Here is a 15,989-nt window from a genome sequence, read left to right as displayed (position 1 = left end):
ATATCAAATTGTTGCAAATGAAATTTAAGCGGTTCTATTGCCATTTAGTAGATTTTGATAATAATCTTGCATGATAAAAAGTTATAGGTTTACGAAACTTAAAATTTGTTAATTTATTACTGCCTAGCTAAACCAGAGCAAGCTCTGCCAAATGCTTGTAATCAAGCCAAGTAGAAAACTGTCTGTGAATAAGGAACATTCAAGATAAATTTTGGTTTCAAAAGCCTTCAAAAAAATGTAATTCAAATTTGTTAATATGACTTTTTTTTTAATTTAGAAAAAAGAGATATACAAATCTCTATCTTTTCTTCTTATAATGTTCCTTTTTGCTTGCTCCATTCAAACCTGTTGAGGTTGTTCAAATTTATGTGTAGCTTTAAAGTTTCTCAAAAATTTTAAATTTTTTTGAACAGATTATCTATTTGAGACTATCCCAGAAACTGCAAGTGCTGCATGCTAGATAATGACAAATGAGAAAATGAAAAAGCCATTTGAACAGAACTAGAACAAAAGTACTTTATAAATAAACAATCAGCTGGTGGAAACTTAGCTGAGTTGATGACATTAGCCAAAGTAGCTGTATTGCAAAACTCTGAAAACCGTATCTCTTTGCTGTAGCAGCAATAGCCTTTAAGATTTTCCTAGGTAGCATAACTTCAATAAAATCTGGTTTTCTGTTATGAGATCTTGGTTTTCTTTCCTTCTGATATTCTTAATCTTGGTTATCCTCTTCGTATTATGACTCTTTACTGCTAACCTGATTTACAGTTAAATCGCTTATATATTCAGAAGCTAATACTTTACCATATGAAGTAGTCACCCTCTTTTTGGTAGATTCAATCTCCCTTTGCTTTCTGCAAACAGTAAAAAGTACTATTGTCTATTCCACTCTTCACAGGTTTACGTTATCCTCGTTGATCATTCAAAAAATTTATATCCACATTTCTTTCCTCTTTAGTGATTTGTTTTCTTGATAAAATTTTTTGCTGCACATCTTTTACACTTATATCAAATAAGCTTTATTTCACTTTTGTAGTTATTTATAGTACTTAAATTTTCTGGTGTTTTACATGATCTGTTTTTTGATAGCTTCTTTCTACGATCTTTTAAGCACAAGATCTTACTTCTTTATAAAGAAAACAATCTTGTTGTGTGTGTGTATATATATTTGTTTTAAGAAATTAAATTTAAAAATAAGTATATACTGCATCCTTTACCTAATATATTGGTCAGCTACTATTGGAAATGAACTTCTGTTCCAGATTTTCTTCAGTGACGAAGCAACAGTGCTTTTAAGAAAATTACATCTTCCAGGGTTATTGCAACCAATTCCAAAACTCCCATGGGAAAATTTGCAAGAAACTATATCACTGAGTTAATATTGTAATTTTTCTTTTATTTCTTTAATTAGTTTGCCATTTAAATATTGCAGAACTTGCTCTCCAGTAGGCAATTGAGATAATGATGTTTCAACTTGCATCTTTTCCCATTTTATTTTAAATATTAAATTATATTTGATTCCACTATTAATGTAAATATATTATTTTTTCTTCTAAAACATAAAACAGAAAAATAATAAAAATTAAAATTATTTTTGATTTTTCTCAATGCGAAAAAATCATTTTTTCTACTTTAATAAAGCTTAAAAGCGTCATAAATGTTCGCGATTTAATAAAATAAACAGAACGGCAAGTTGAAGGTATAGTAAAACCCGGTCAAATTTTTAAGATGCCGGGTCAAAACTCAGGGTCCAAAACGCTTGAGCACAGTCTAAAATTTATTCAATTTCATGATCATTAGACCTACAAATTTGGATAAAAACAGTGCCTCAAAGATATCCAGTTTTAAAGTTATTTAACCGGGTATAATATGATTTTTTGAGGTAAAAATTAGATCTTTGAGCCCATTGATTAGGGTCTAAAAATTGTATAAATGAGTTAAATTTTGTTTTTAATAGATCACAGAGTACACCCACAGCACACGGAAAAAAGTGCCTTTCGATTTTCGAAAATATTACACTAATCTACCCTACTAGTTCTAATCAAATAAAAACAAAAAAATTTAAAGATAAGTAATGATGTGAAGAGTGATATCGCTTTTTAACAAAAAGAAAAGTTGAAAAATAAAAGAGAATAAAATTAAAAATAAAATAGAATTTGAAATACGTCAAAATCAAGTTACTGTTTTTTCTGAAGATTTTGAATTGAAAAATGTTTTAAAAGTTTGAATTGAAATTGTAGTTTTACTATTATTTGGGAGAAATAAGTTCCACCAATATGGTCCTTGGTATGATATTGAGAATTCGGATTGTTTTAATAAAGTTTGATATTCATGATCTATAATAAAGAAAAGATCTTCAAAAATATTAGGCAGCATATGATATTTTAATCTAAACATGAATAAAAGAATATTATAAATATTTATTTGATAAACATTCAGCATTCCAAGCTTTCAAAGCAGTGGATTAGCACAGGTGTATTTCTTAGCATTTAATATTGGGCGGCTCACTTGTTTTAATTTTTCTTAAATACACGTTAGGCTTGATGGTTAAGTGCCCAGGCAATTTTACAATAACTAATATAGCTATGAATAAATGAAAAGTAAATAGGTTTTAAACAGTTTTTATTCAACAAATATCTAGTTTTATACAAATTTCCAATGCTTTTTGAAATTTTATATTCTATTAGATTAGTTTTTTATAATCGATTAATAAATGCTCTTTCCGACTAATTTTCTCGTCGATTAAAACCCCTAAGAATTTAATACAGTGGTAAAGATTGTCTTATTGTTAGAGTGAGGTTGTCAAGCTCACAATTCATAGTGGTAAAGATTGTCTTAATGTTAGAGTGGTCATAAAAAACTTGAGAGTAGTCAGTAAAAAGATTAAATTTGAGTATACTAGATGATAAGTAAATATTGTTGTTATAAATAATAAATAATAAAGGCTAGAATAGATCACTGTGGAACTCCGCAGGTATCGTTTTCTAATTTAGTGAAGGCTTTGTCATAAGATACACAAATCCATTCAAAATTATTATTTTTGACTCCATAATTTTTAAGTTTGTGCAAAAGAATATCATGGTCCACAGTATCTAAGGCTTTTGAGAGGTCATAAACACTCCAAGAGTGTATTCGTTGTTTTCAAACCCATTTAAAACTTCTTTAACAAATTTAATTACTGCATGTTTTGTCGAGTGCCTTTTTTTAACTGCGTACTGTTTTTTGTTTAGAACTTTGTAAGTTGTAATATAGTTGTAAGCCTATTCATTATTCGCTCTAGAATTTTAGAAAAACATGGGAGTATTGAAATTGGTCTATTATTAAATAATTTTTAGACATCACCATGTTTAAGTATTGGAACCACTCTAGCTAGTTTCAAGAGGTCAGGAAAAACCCAATTTTTAAATGAAAGATTAAAAATAATCAGTAAGGGGTGTTCAACAATATCAAAACTTTTTTAACAACCTTAGGACTTATACCATCAAGACATGCGCTTTTGTTTGCTTTTATCATATTTAAAGCAAACCGAAGTTTATCTGGCGATATCTCAAGCTCATCCATTACGCAGTCCACTTCTTTTAGATATGATTTTAAAAAAAAATTTCCTGAAGAAAAAAAAAGTTTTTTTGTTTTTGTGCTAGATTTGTTTTTGTGATTCAAAAATCCTAGCTGGAACGTTATTCATATTCTGAAGAAGTTATATAATTATGACTCATAGTTATGAGTTATAGAACTACTCACATGAGTTATATAACATGTTATATGAGTTATATAACATATCATATAAGTTATATAACTCATATGAAATATATAACTCATATATGCTATATATATAACATGTCATATGAAATATATAACATTTCATATGAGTTATGTAACATTGTCCTAGTTTTATAATTATGACTTATGGTATGAGATAAAGTTAAACATGCGTCATCTGCAAACATAATCGTGAATAAATATGAAGCTTTATAAAGCTTTAAACTTAATCACAAGCTATGTAAATTTACAGAGATTTTTGATGTAGATACAAAGGATTAGATTCCCTAATATTGTTCCATAAGGGAATTTATAGGTTAAATCACCCAAATTTACTTGTGGTGCTACACCAATGTATACCATTAAGGATGTTACTGCGGTGTTTTTATCGGAGCCGAAATTTAACTAGTAAGTTAGATGTCGGAATAGGAGATTTGTTTTTTAATTTATTTATTTTATTTGTCATATAATATAATTTACAATACGATTTATAATATAATATGGGCTGAACTTGAAAAAGATCGTAATAACCTTATCGTTAATAGCATAATAATTTTCTCCTATACTAATAACATCTATATATTTTATAAAATAAATATATACTAAAATATATAACCATTGAATATATCATAGTTTAAATACTGCACTTATCCAAAAGTCAAACTCTTAATAAAACATACCAAATTAATATGTAGCATAACAACTAATAATATTTTAAAAATCAAAAAACAAAATCAAGAATATTTTTTGTTGAAAAAATAATCTCTTTTATAGATTGTTTGAAAAAGATTTTATGAGACATAAAAACAAAATTAGGCCGCAATCAATTAAGATGTAAAAACAAAATTAGGCCGCAGTTTACATCCTTTTAAATTCACGATCAACCTCATATGAATTGACCAAGATATGCTTCTATGGAAGCATAATGTGGACCTTGTGAACACGTTTAGAAACATAATTATGTAGGTAAGCAGAAGATAGTTTGACTTAAAAAGAGGTTTTGGGTTTTAAAAAAAACGCAGACCAGATATCGCATTGTTTTTGGGAGAAATATGAGAGAATGCTGCTACATTAACTTATTTATACCTGCCCCGACCCAAACCCTCAGTTGATGTAGCAGCATACCCTTGCATGTTCTACCTAAATTAGTTGATGTGGCAGCGCTCCCTTACATGTTTTTATTATATCAATATAATATCTGATCTGCGTTTTTTGAAACCTCAAAACCTCATTTTGAGCCATACCATCTTCAGTTTATTAATTATGTAAAGAATAAATACAGTTGTTAGCTTTGAAATCAATTTAAAACATGATTTAAATGTTATTGAAATTGAACCAAGTCTTTTAAAAATAATATTGACCATTTCTCAACGAGTATTTTGAAAAATAACTAATCTAAAGGAGATAGATGCTGAAGAAGATGTACACCAGCAAACAAGTTCTTGATAAAGATGTCTTTCCTGCATAATTTAAGTCAAAATACTAGGGAAATTTTCCAGCAAATTTCCGAAATTTATGGAAATTTTTAAAAAAATATAAGTTATTTTATATTTAATTGGTTGTTATGTTATAAAATTTTATGTCTTGTTTAGGCAGTTGTTATGGACAATTTTTTGGTAAAATATTTTGAAGCAGATTTAAAAAATTTTAGAAAGCCTGCTTTAAAAAACACTTTTCTTGGTTTTTTGTTGGAATTTTTTTGTACTTTGTTAAGTTTTTTTATTATAACTATAAGTAGCAGCTATGAAAATTTGTTTTCAAAATTTAAAAAAAAAATTTTTATCTTGTTATTTGCTAAGCATGTTAATGTCCATTGCCTTAGCAAGCTTTATTTAAGGCTACACATAACTTGCACCCCATCTCTAAAAAGAATGGGGCATTTTTTTAGATCTATTAAATTTGTCTACAAGATACTGAAAACTGCACTACTATATATAAGAAGACTTGATTGAATATTTACAATATTTTAGAATTTTTTATTGATTTAAAGACGTTATTGATTAATGAAAGGCAAAAAGAAAAGAAAATGTTTTTGCTAAATTTAAACTATTTAAAAATATAGTCAGCAATAAAACTAAAGAACTAGTGATTTCGAAGTCATAAATTCTGCCGCTATGTTTAAATAAGTGCTCTTAAGAATTGAGTCTCACTAACCACAACTTTGCTAGGGCTCTTTTGATTTAACAAATCAATAAATTGAAAAACTATGATATACTCTAAAATGATTTAAATGTATATTGTATTTTGACCCTACTGAATCGTGTTTAATACACGACTAGCCGACTAAATACGTCAAAAAACCGACTATAACTTGAGAAACACATTCTTTGTATGCAATCTTTACACATAAAAATCTTCGCTTCGTTAAAACACTCTAAATAAAATAATACGCATTAAAAATCTAAAAAAGATTTTATTCTTTGTATTTTGTGAATATTTTACTTCGTAGTTGCAGTAGAAGTAGTTGTAGTAGAAGTAAAAGCTAGAAATATGTTAAACACATGCTCAAAAGACAAGCTAACTCAGAAAACATCTACTTTTTGTTGTTTCACAAAAGTAATGTTAGTAACATATAGCAACTTGAGTGTTTTAATCTTTTTTTAAAAAATGAGCGATTCTTACATTGATAGATTTGATTATAAAAATTTCACTAAAAGATGTGTATTTTTCGCTTGTGGGTCTTTATTATTTCAAACTTTTTGTTGAATTATTCAAAGAATAACCAAATACTATGATAATAAAAACGTATATTTTTGTAACAAAAAAATAAGTTTCATAAAATTATATTATAAGTTTATTGCAATAAAAAGTTTTTGGAAAATTTCCGGAAATTTTGAGCAAAATTTCCCGGAAAATTTTGGAAAATGTCCAGAAATTTTAAACCCTACAAAATACTTAATCATTCACAATGTTTCAAAAAATTTTGGAGCTAGAGGTGCTTTATAACATAGAACCTTTAAAGACTAGCTATTTAAATAGAATTTTGTTAAAAAATTAGTTGTTAAATCTTATGTCAATGTTGAAATAAATATTTCCATTTAGCAGTAGTAGTTTAAAGACATTTTTGACAAAAGTTATAGCTCTATTTAGTATTACTCCAAATTATTCTTTTCCTGTACTTTTATGTTAATGATTGCAAAAAAAGGGTAGACTGGATTCGAAAATATGTTGGCATTTTATTAAATAGTTGAGTGCAATCTAAAATTACCATTATTTGTTTGTAATAAACATTTTGTTTATTTAAGTTTAATTATTTGATTGCTTCTTTAAAAAATTTAAACGCTTATTTGTTTATTTTTGTGGTGAATACGAAGACCATTACACATTGCGGTTTTTTTCTATAGAGGGAACGGTCAATTCATTACATGGTCATTACTCTAAAACAAAAAAAAATTTGATAGAACTTAAGTTTTTTTTTAATGAATATTAATTTACTTTAGGAAAGCGAAATTTTTTTTTCTAAAAAATTATTTTTGTTGATGGAGATCAATAGGGCAAATATATTAGGGTATTTTTTTAAAAAACCTTGAAATTTCGCTGCTAAATATTATTTTCTTAAACTTTAAAAATTAGTATATTAGTTAACTGTATTTTAATGATTATTAATAGTTAATTTAAGTTTTAAAGATTTAACTTATGTGTAGAGCGTGGCTAGTTGAGCAATTTTTACAAAATCTAGCCGGACACTTTAAAGACAACGTTTGTCATATGCTTTTACAAATCATTGACATTCTCCAATTGAAACTCTAAGGCATTTCAAAGAAGTTTTTTTTCATGTTTTGGAAAAACATTCAAGGAAAGCTTTTGAATTGAAATTTCGGAAATTCAAAACATCTTTCCTATTTTTACCAATATCAGCGCACCAAAGGTTCTTCTACCACGTTGAAGAATTCGCGTTAAACCATCAATCTTTACTTGGAATCTATAGTGAACAAGCAACTAAAACATTACACTGAAAATTCAATTCTTATTGGAAACGATACAAGCACTGATTTGATCATATATGTATATATATATATATATATATATATATATATATATATATATATATATATATATATATATATATATATATATATATATATATATATATATATATATATATATATATATATATACATATATATATATTCTGTTTGGTGATTATTTCGCGCTTTTAACTCTCTAAAAGATCAAAAAAAAGGGAAGAGTCATTAACACCCTACTATTAACACTATTAAGTAGAGTATTATTATATAGAGTATACTATAGCTATATATAATGTAGGTTAGATCAAATTCCCTTACATATATATATATTATATATATATATATATATATATATATATATACATATATATATATATCTATATATATATATATATACATATATATATATATATATATATATATATATATATATATACATATATATATATATATATATATATACATATATATATATATATGTATATATGTATATATATATATATATATATATATATATATATATATACATATATATATATATGTATATATATATATATATATATATATATATATGTATATATATATATATATATATATATATATATATATATATATATATACATATATACATATATATATATATATGTATATATATATATATATATATATATATGTATATATATATATATATATATATATATATATACATATTAGGGTGGGTCAAACGCCCCTTATTTTTGAAAATCAAAAGGCACTGTTTTCCATGTGCTGTAGGCGTACTCTAGGATCAATAAAAAACAAAATTTAACTTATTTGCTCAAATTTTAGACCCCGCTCAACGGGCTCGAAAGTTAAATTTTTGCCCCAAAAAGTCATATTATGAGTAGTTAAACCTCCTTAGTTAATTTTTTGTTTTTTTGTTTTTTGTTTAAGTGAATAGGGACATTTGTGTGATCAATTAAAACAATAATTCAGCAAAATAGAGACTATTAGGACAGCTTTAGATGTTGCTTTGTAAGTTTTTTATGTCAAAACTTTGACCTGGTTTCTCAAAAGAACCCGGTTTCTAGGTAATATTAGATTTAACAGCTAGCTATCGACAGCAGAAGAAATATACAACTAGGGATAGTTTTCTTATTGTGTTATGCATAGTTATACCCATATGTGGGTTTAGAAAGCTTTTTTTAAGCATATTTATAAATAAAAATTACAATTTTTAAAACTTTTGTTTTAAAATCATGTTTTAAAAATAATTTTTTTTAACAATTAACTTGACATAAATTTATGACTTGACATAAATTTATGAAATTATAACCATAATAACCATAATATATATATATAATCATAATATATACAATAAACATAATATATATAATAATCATAATAATCATAATATATATATATATAATCATGATATATAATCATAACAATGTAATAATTACATAACACATGTTAAATAATTTTTGACAACTTGTCTTTAGTACTGACTGAAAATTTTTGTCTGTGACTTGAAATTGAAAGCATCAAACATTGCTTTAACTCTCATCCTGGCACATGTGTGTAAAGTCTTGGATAAGCTTTACTCCTCTCTCAGCACAATCATTTACTACTGTTAACTTTTCTATGAATTTTTTTAGGACTCCATATCCTGAAAAATTATTCCAATCTCTAAAATAAAATATATACAGGCATTTTTAAATATTTTAGATGGTAAAAAATTTAATAAAATTAAATTAATTAAGAAAAAAACTTACTTTGAGCTAACTTGCATCCATTCTGTTTCTATTGCAGATAGATTTAGCTGTTGAATTAGAATCCAACTTTGAGGTCCAACCAGTTCCCATAACTCTGGAATTTTCGTTATGTTAATGTTTCGAAAAGGTGGTTTTCCCAATATTAATCTTGAAGGTTTAGGGTATAAAAATAATTTTTTGGCAATTTTTTCTCTTGTGTTATTGTCTAGCGTTTCATCGCATATAGCAAGTACAACATTTCGTTCTGTAAGAAACCATAAATGATTTTTTAAACTTTTAATTGCTGCAGTTGAAATTGTTTTATTAAATGATCCATACTTGATCATGTCCCTGATTGCACATAAATCTAAGCAAGGAGAAGAGGCTGCCAATGGTGCTTTCAAAAACCATCTTGCATGAAATAGCCCAGTAAACTCAGCAACTTGATGAACTGTTGCTATTTCTTCTGCACTAATTATATCAAATTGTTGCAAATTAAATGTAAGCAGTTCTATTGTCATGTAGTAGATAGCTTTTGATAAAAATCTTGCATGATGAAAAGCTATAGGTTTACGAAACTTAAAATTTGCTAGTTTATCACTGCCTAGCCGAACCAGAGCGAGTTCTGCCAAATGCTTGTAGTCACCACGTGGAAAATTGTCTGTGAACAAGGAACATTCAAGATAAGTTTTGGTTTCAAAAGCCTTTGAAAAAATGTAATTCAAATTTGTTAATATGATTTTTTTTTTAATTTAGAAAAAAGAAATATACAAATCTCTACCTTTTCTTCTTAACATGTTCCTTTTCGCTTGCTCCATTCAAACCTGTTAAGGTTGTTGAAATTTATGTGCAGCTTTATAGTTTCCCAGAAATTTTGAATTTTTTTGAAAAGATTATCAACTGGTCCATTTGAAACTATCCCAGAAACTGCAAGTGCTGCATGCTAGATAATGACAAATAAGAAAATAAAAAAGCCATTTGAACAGAACTAGAACAAAAGTATTTTATAAACAAACAATAAATAGTATGGTTCTAACCTTAATATGGAGCTCATATATGTGATGTCTGCAAGCAAACCATATTAACGGTCTGCACATCCATTTTTCCAGCAATACACATGCACCCTGCATCCAGCCTTGATTTGATTCATTTATTTGAAGAGAAAAAAATTAAAAAGTATAATGAAAATTATAAAAATAACAAATTACAAAAATATCATATATTATACTATTAGGTGCACAAGTTATTCTCACCTGTATTTGAAGATATAGTGTCGAAACATACACTATGTATTAAATCCCAGAGATTCCAAGATTCCAATATTTCCTTAATAGCTTTGGCTTGTGTTATTCCACGACTATCTGTTATAGAAAGAACCCCAATAAGTTGTTCTTTATCAATACTAGGACTTGAAATCACTAGTGCTAAGCGCTCAACATTTCTATTTTCACCATAAAAATACTCTTTTACTATTTTTGTATCAAAATGAACACAAAGTAGTTTTCCCTGGGCTATTTTAATGAAATTTTCCTTTATTTTTAAACCATTATCATTAATTGCATCATTTGAATGGACCTTTGCTGACTTAAGAGAAATATTAAAGTCCTTTAGGTTTCCACCAGCTGAGTTAATGACATTAGCCAAAGTAGCTGTATGTGCTGAACTCTGAATATCATATCTTTTTGCTGTAACAGCAGTAGCCTTTAAGATTTTCCTAGGTAGCATAACTTCAACAAAATCTGGTTTTCCTTTATGAGATCTTGGTTTCCTTTTTTTTTGATATTCAAAATTTTGGTTATCCTCTTCGCATTGTGATTCTTCACTGCTAACCTGATTTACAGCTAAATCGCTTATATATTCAGAAGCTAATATTTTACTATTTGAAGGAGTCACCCTCTTTTTGGTATATTCAATCTCCCTTTGCTTTCTACAAGCAGTAAATAAGCATTTTTTGTCTATTCCACCCATCACAGCTTTACGTTCTCCTCGTTGATCATTAAAAAAATTTATATCGACATTTCTTTCCTCTTTAGTGAATTGTTTGTTTGATAAAATTTTTCGCTCCACATCTTTCACACTTATATCAAATAAGCACTTTATTTCACATTTGTAGTTATCTATAGTACTTAAATTGTGTGGTGATTTACGTGATCTGTTTTTTGATAGCTTCTTTTTACGATTTTCCAAGCACAAGATCTTACTTCTATATAAAGAAAACAATGTTGTAGTGTTATGGTAAGATTCTTACATATATATATATATATATATATATATATATATATATATATATATATATATATATATATATATATATACATATATATATATATATATATATATATATATATATATATATATATATATATAGATATATATATATATATATATATATTTATATATATAGATATATATATATATATATATATATATATATATATATATATATATATATATATATATATATATATATATATATATGTGTGTGTGTGTGTGTGTGTGTGTGTGTGTGTGTGTGTGTGTGTGTGTGTGTGTGTGTGTGTGTGTATATATATATGTGTGTGTGTGTGTATATATTTGTTTTAAGAAATTAAATTCAAAAATAAATTTATACTGCATCATTTACCTAATATATTGGTCAGCTACTATTGGAAATGAACTTCTGTTCCAGATTTTTTTCAGTGACGAAACAACACAAGCTTTTAAGAAAATTACATCCTCCAGGGTTATTGCAACCAATTTCAAAACTCCCATGGGAAAATTTGCAAGAAACTATATCACTGAGCTTATATTGTAATTTTTCTTTTCTTGCTTTAATTAGTTTGCCATGTAAATATTGCAGAACTTGCTCTCCAGTAGGCAATTGAGATGATGGTAGTATCTCAATGGTATCATTGATCAAAAAAACTTTATGTTTCGATCTTGTATCTTTTCCCATTTTATTTTAAATATTAAATTATATTTGTTTCCACTGTTAATGTAGATATATTATTTTTTCCTCTAAAATAAAACAAAAAACAGGAAAATAATAAAAATTAAAATTATTTTTGATTTTTCTCTATGCGAAAAAATCAATTTTTCTACTTAAGAGTCATTTTTTGTAAGAATAAGGCAGTCAATGGAAGTGACCTCCTCCAAATTGCTTGATGTTTTTATATATTGATCAGAATATAGAAAAAACCTGTTGGGGAAAAAAAAAATTTCCAAAAATGTTTCGTTCACTCGGAATCTGGGCTTAAATTTTTGAGATTTTTTTAAAAATTTTTAGAAATTTAGTTTTTGCCACCTTTGAACCTTTGTTGCCAAGACTGGATGTGGAAAATTGTGCTTTGCTATGCCAACTGAGCAAACCAAACAATCACAAACTGAATCTCTTGTAACCGGACGGACCTTGATATTTGAGAAGTCAAACAGCTGTAGTTGAGTTTGAAGCTTTCCCTCCTTAAGCCTCCTAAGGTTGGAGCGGCAACGCTCAGTTGCCGCTCAAAAGCCAGTTGGGACTTTTAGATCATTAAAGTCAATTGGCTGCTTCAGAATTTGTTGCATTTTTTCTGTCATGAAGCTGGTTACAAAGCGACTAGCTTTGCCAAGACACAAGAAGCAAACAGTCTTTCTATTCCCTTTGTGGGTTTTTGCTCGTTTTGGCATATATTTTGTTAATTCAGATACTAAATCTATGAAAAAAATGGAAACTCAAGCTTTTCTTTAGAATTTTATCATATTAGTTTATAAAAAAACAAATTTGATTTTTTTTTTTTTTTGTACAAATAACTCGTATATTCTTTTTTAAATTAAAAAAAGCTCTAATTTTTTTTATTTTCTTCCTAAAACAACTTAGTTAACACAATCTGTCAAAATTTATGAAATGGATGAAAGTAAAAGTTATAAAAAATTAAGTTTTATTGCTTTAGAGTTAAATATATTGCAGAATTTTAATACGATTTTATGCAAATTAGTAACCACCAATGACAATACAATCATACCCCAAAAGATTTTTCTGGGTAATGACATCAAGCAATATTTTATTTTTTTACAACAGTGTTTACAATGGGAGATTTAAACATGAATTGTTTTCTTTATAACAACGACCTTAAAGTTAAAAATTTTTATGATGCATTTTTTGAAACGGATTCAATATTTTTAATAAAAATACGAGAGTAACAATAAATGTCTTTAATAATATCTTTAATAATCAAACCTACAAGAGTAACAATAAATACCTTTAATGATATCTTTAATAAACAAACCCGCAAGAGAACAATAAATGTCTTTAATAATATCTTTAATAAACAAACCTACAAGAGTAACAATAAATGTCTTTAATAATATCTTTAATAATCAAACCTACAAGAGTAACAATAAATGTCTTTAATGATATCTTTAATAATCAAACCTACAAGAGTAACAATAAATGCCTTTAATGATATCTTTAATAAACAAACCCACAAGAGTAACAAATTCACCAACTCTAATAGATAATATAATAACCTCAGATATTTTCAACAATGATTTAAAAGTTGGTATTTTGCGAACTGATATATCAGATCATTTCCCTATATTCCTAAATTTAGATAATACAAACTCTGAAATAATTATAACCACACAAACAGTAATTCGAAAACGCATTTATAATGAGTCTTAAATTATTCAAAAATCAACTATTATTACTGCACTAGAAAATCATAAATTTTAATGATGATGCTAATAGTATCTATTAGACTTTTTTCAAAACACTTTTTCTATATACGATGCTAATTTCCCAATTGTTGAAAATAAAATAACAAACAAAAAACTAAAACTATATATAAATTTTTTGAAAACAAAAACACCTATAAGCGAAAAAATTTACAAGGGCTACTAAAATCTATTTGAAAAAATTCACCAAAACGTAAAAAAAAATTATTTCTCCCAATTACTTAATAGATTTAAAAATGACACAAAACTCCATTAAAAAAAATTAAGCAATTGGAGCAGATCAAATAAATGGAAATGTTATTATAAATTGTTTTGAACAGCTAAAAGTTGTTCTTTTTTAAGTTTTAAAACTTCCATCCATCAAGGTATATTCCCCAAACAGTTAAAATCGCCAAAGTTACTCCTTTTTTCAAGGAAGGAGACAAATCAATTATTAGTAACTATCGCCCTATTTCTGTTCTCTCCACATTTTCAAAAATTTTAGAAAGAATTATTTATAACAGTGTATACAAATATTTTCATAATAATAAATTACTTTACATTAATCAATTCGGTTTTAAAAAGGATAGCTCAACTGAACATGCGATTATTCAATTTGTACGTGAAATCTCAAAATCATTTAAAAAATTACAAAATATACGTTAGGACTTTTTATTGACCTATCAAAAGCTTTTGATACGGTTGATCACCAAATTTTAATCTATAAACTTAAACACTACGAAATAAAATAAAAAATTTTAAATGGTTTGAAAGTTATTTGTCAAATCGTAAACAATTTGTTTTTATCGCCGTCAGAAACATGCAATCCGTTTAATCTGCTTTGCAAACCGATTTTCTCACGCAAAACATTATTTTATTGAAATGAGAGTTTTAAATATATACGAGCTAGATATATATAATGTTTTATGCTTTTTATACATGTGGAAAAATCTCTCTTCAAAAATATTTTCACTCCGAAACCTATCAACAAGTACAATTTGAGAAATAGGAAGAAAAACAAGTACAATTTGAGAAAATTTGAGAAATCCTACTGATTTTTTAAATGAACTTTTTTGTCAAACAAACTTTAATCAATTTTGTATTGCCTATCGGGTAGCACACCTTTAGAATAAAGTTGTTTTGCCGAATTTTGATTTGGAGCTACCCAATACGAAAGGTATTTTAAAGCCTTTTTAAAAAGTAAATTAAAAACCCTAACTTTTTCATTAGATGACATATTATGTTATTATTAATAGTATGAATTACTAACTTAGCCTTTGCTTATTAACATTTGTAAAAAGTTTATTCTTACTTATTTTGAATAATTGTTGAAAATAAAATTTTGAATAAATTTGAAAAAGTCTTTTTTTAAACTTCTAATATTTATGTGAATGACATTAAAATTGTGGATAATAAAATCGCTTTTATTATCCACGCCTAACAAGTTACTAACTTTATTTGATTGAGCATACAAATTCAGGCAAATTAATTTCGTTAAAGCAATTTATGTCATGGATCGGATTCTTTATCAGATTTAAAATCATTAATTTGAAAATATTTAAAAGCATGTCTAAAATTGCTATTATTTTTAGAATTAATTTTTTTTACGAATATTTATTTTCTATTCTGTTATAAATAACCGTAAATATAGTTTGCTTTAAGATGGCTGAGGGGTCGTCAATTAATTACGACAGCAATTCTTAACCGTTTTTCACTTCCCCCTCCCCTCCCTCGTCACAAAGTTGCAACACTTTAGTAGCAAGTTTTGTATGAATCATCACAAAACCACAAAACTTAGAGCGCGACATAATTTATGGACGACCCCGTAGTGATTATTTTATTGTACTTAACTTTAGCG

The 15,989-nt window shown here is 26.6% G+C and overlaps 1 protein-coding gene across 1 annotated transcript; it reads right to left on the bottom strand.

Annotated features, from left to right (window-relative positions):
* Nucleotides 1–9,163: 9,163 nt before the first annotated feature.
* LOC136074496 (uncharacterized) lies at nt 9,164–12,395 on the bottom strand. The gene is made up of 6 exons (XM_065786822.1): nt 12,118–12,395; nt 10,714–11,663; nt 10,498–10,595; nt 10,242–10,403; nt 9,482–10,164; nt 9,164–9,395 (listed from the first exon to the last, which is right to left on the bottom strand). The coding sequence occupies exons 1-4, from the start codon at nt 12,393–12,395 to the stop codon at nt 10,251–10,253; spliced, it is 1,479 nt and encodes a 492-aa protein (XP_065642894.1). The 3' UTR covers nt 9,164–9,395; nt 9,482–10,164; nt 10,242–10,250.
* Between the last annotated feature and the right edge of the window lie 3,594 nt (nt 12,396–15,989).

Source organism: Hydra vulgaris, chromosome 01 (genome assembly GCF_038396675.1).
Source record: "Hydra vulgaris chromosome 01, alternate assembly HydraT2T_AEP".
NCBI lineage: Eukaryota > Metazoa > Cnidaria > Hydrozoa > Anthoathecata > Hydridae > Hydra > Hydra vulgaris.
The sequence above is the reverse complement of the archived record's forward strand: the minus strand, read 5'-3'. Positions and strand labels throughout refer to the sequence as shown.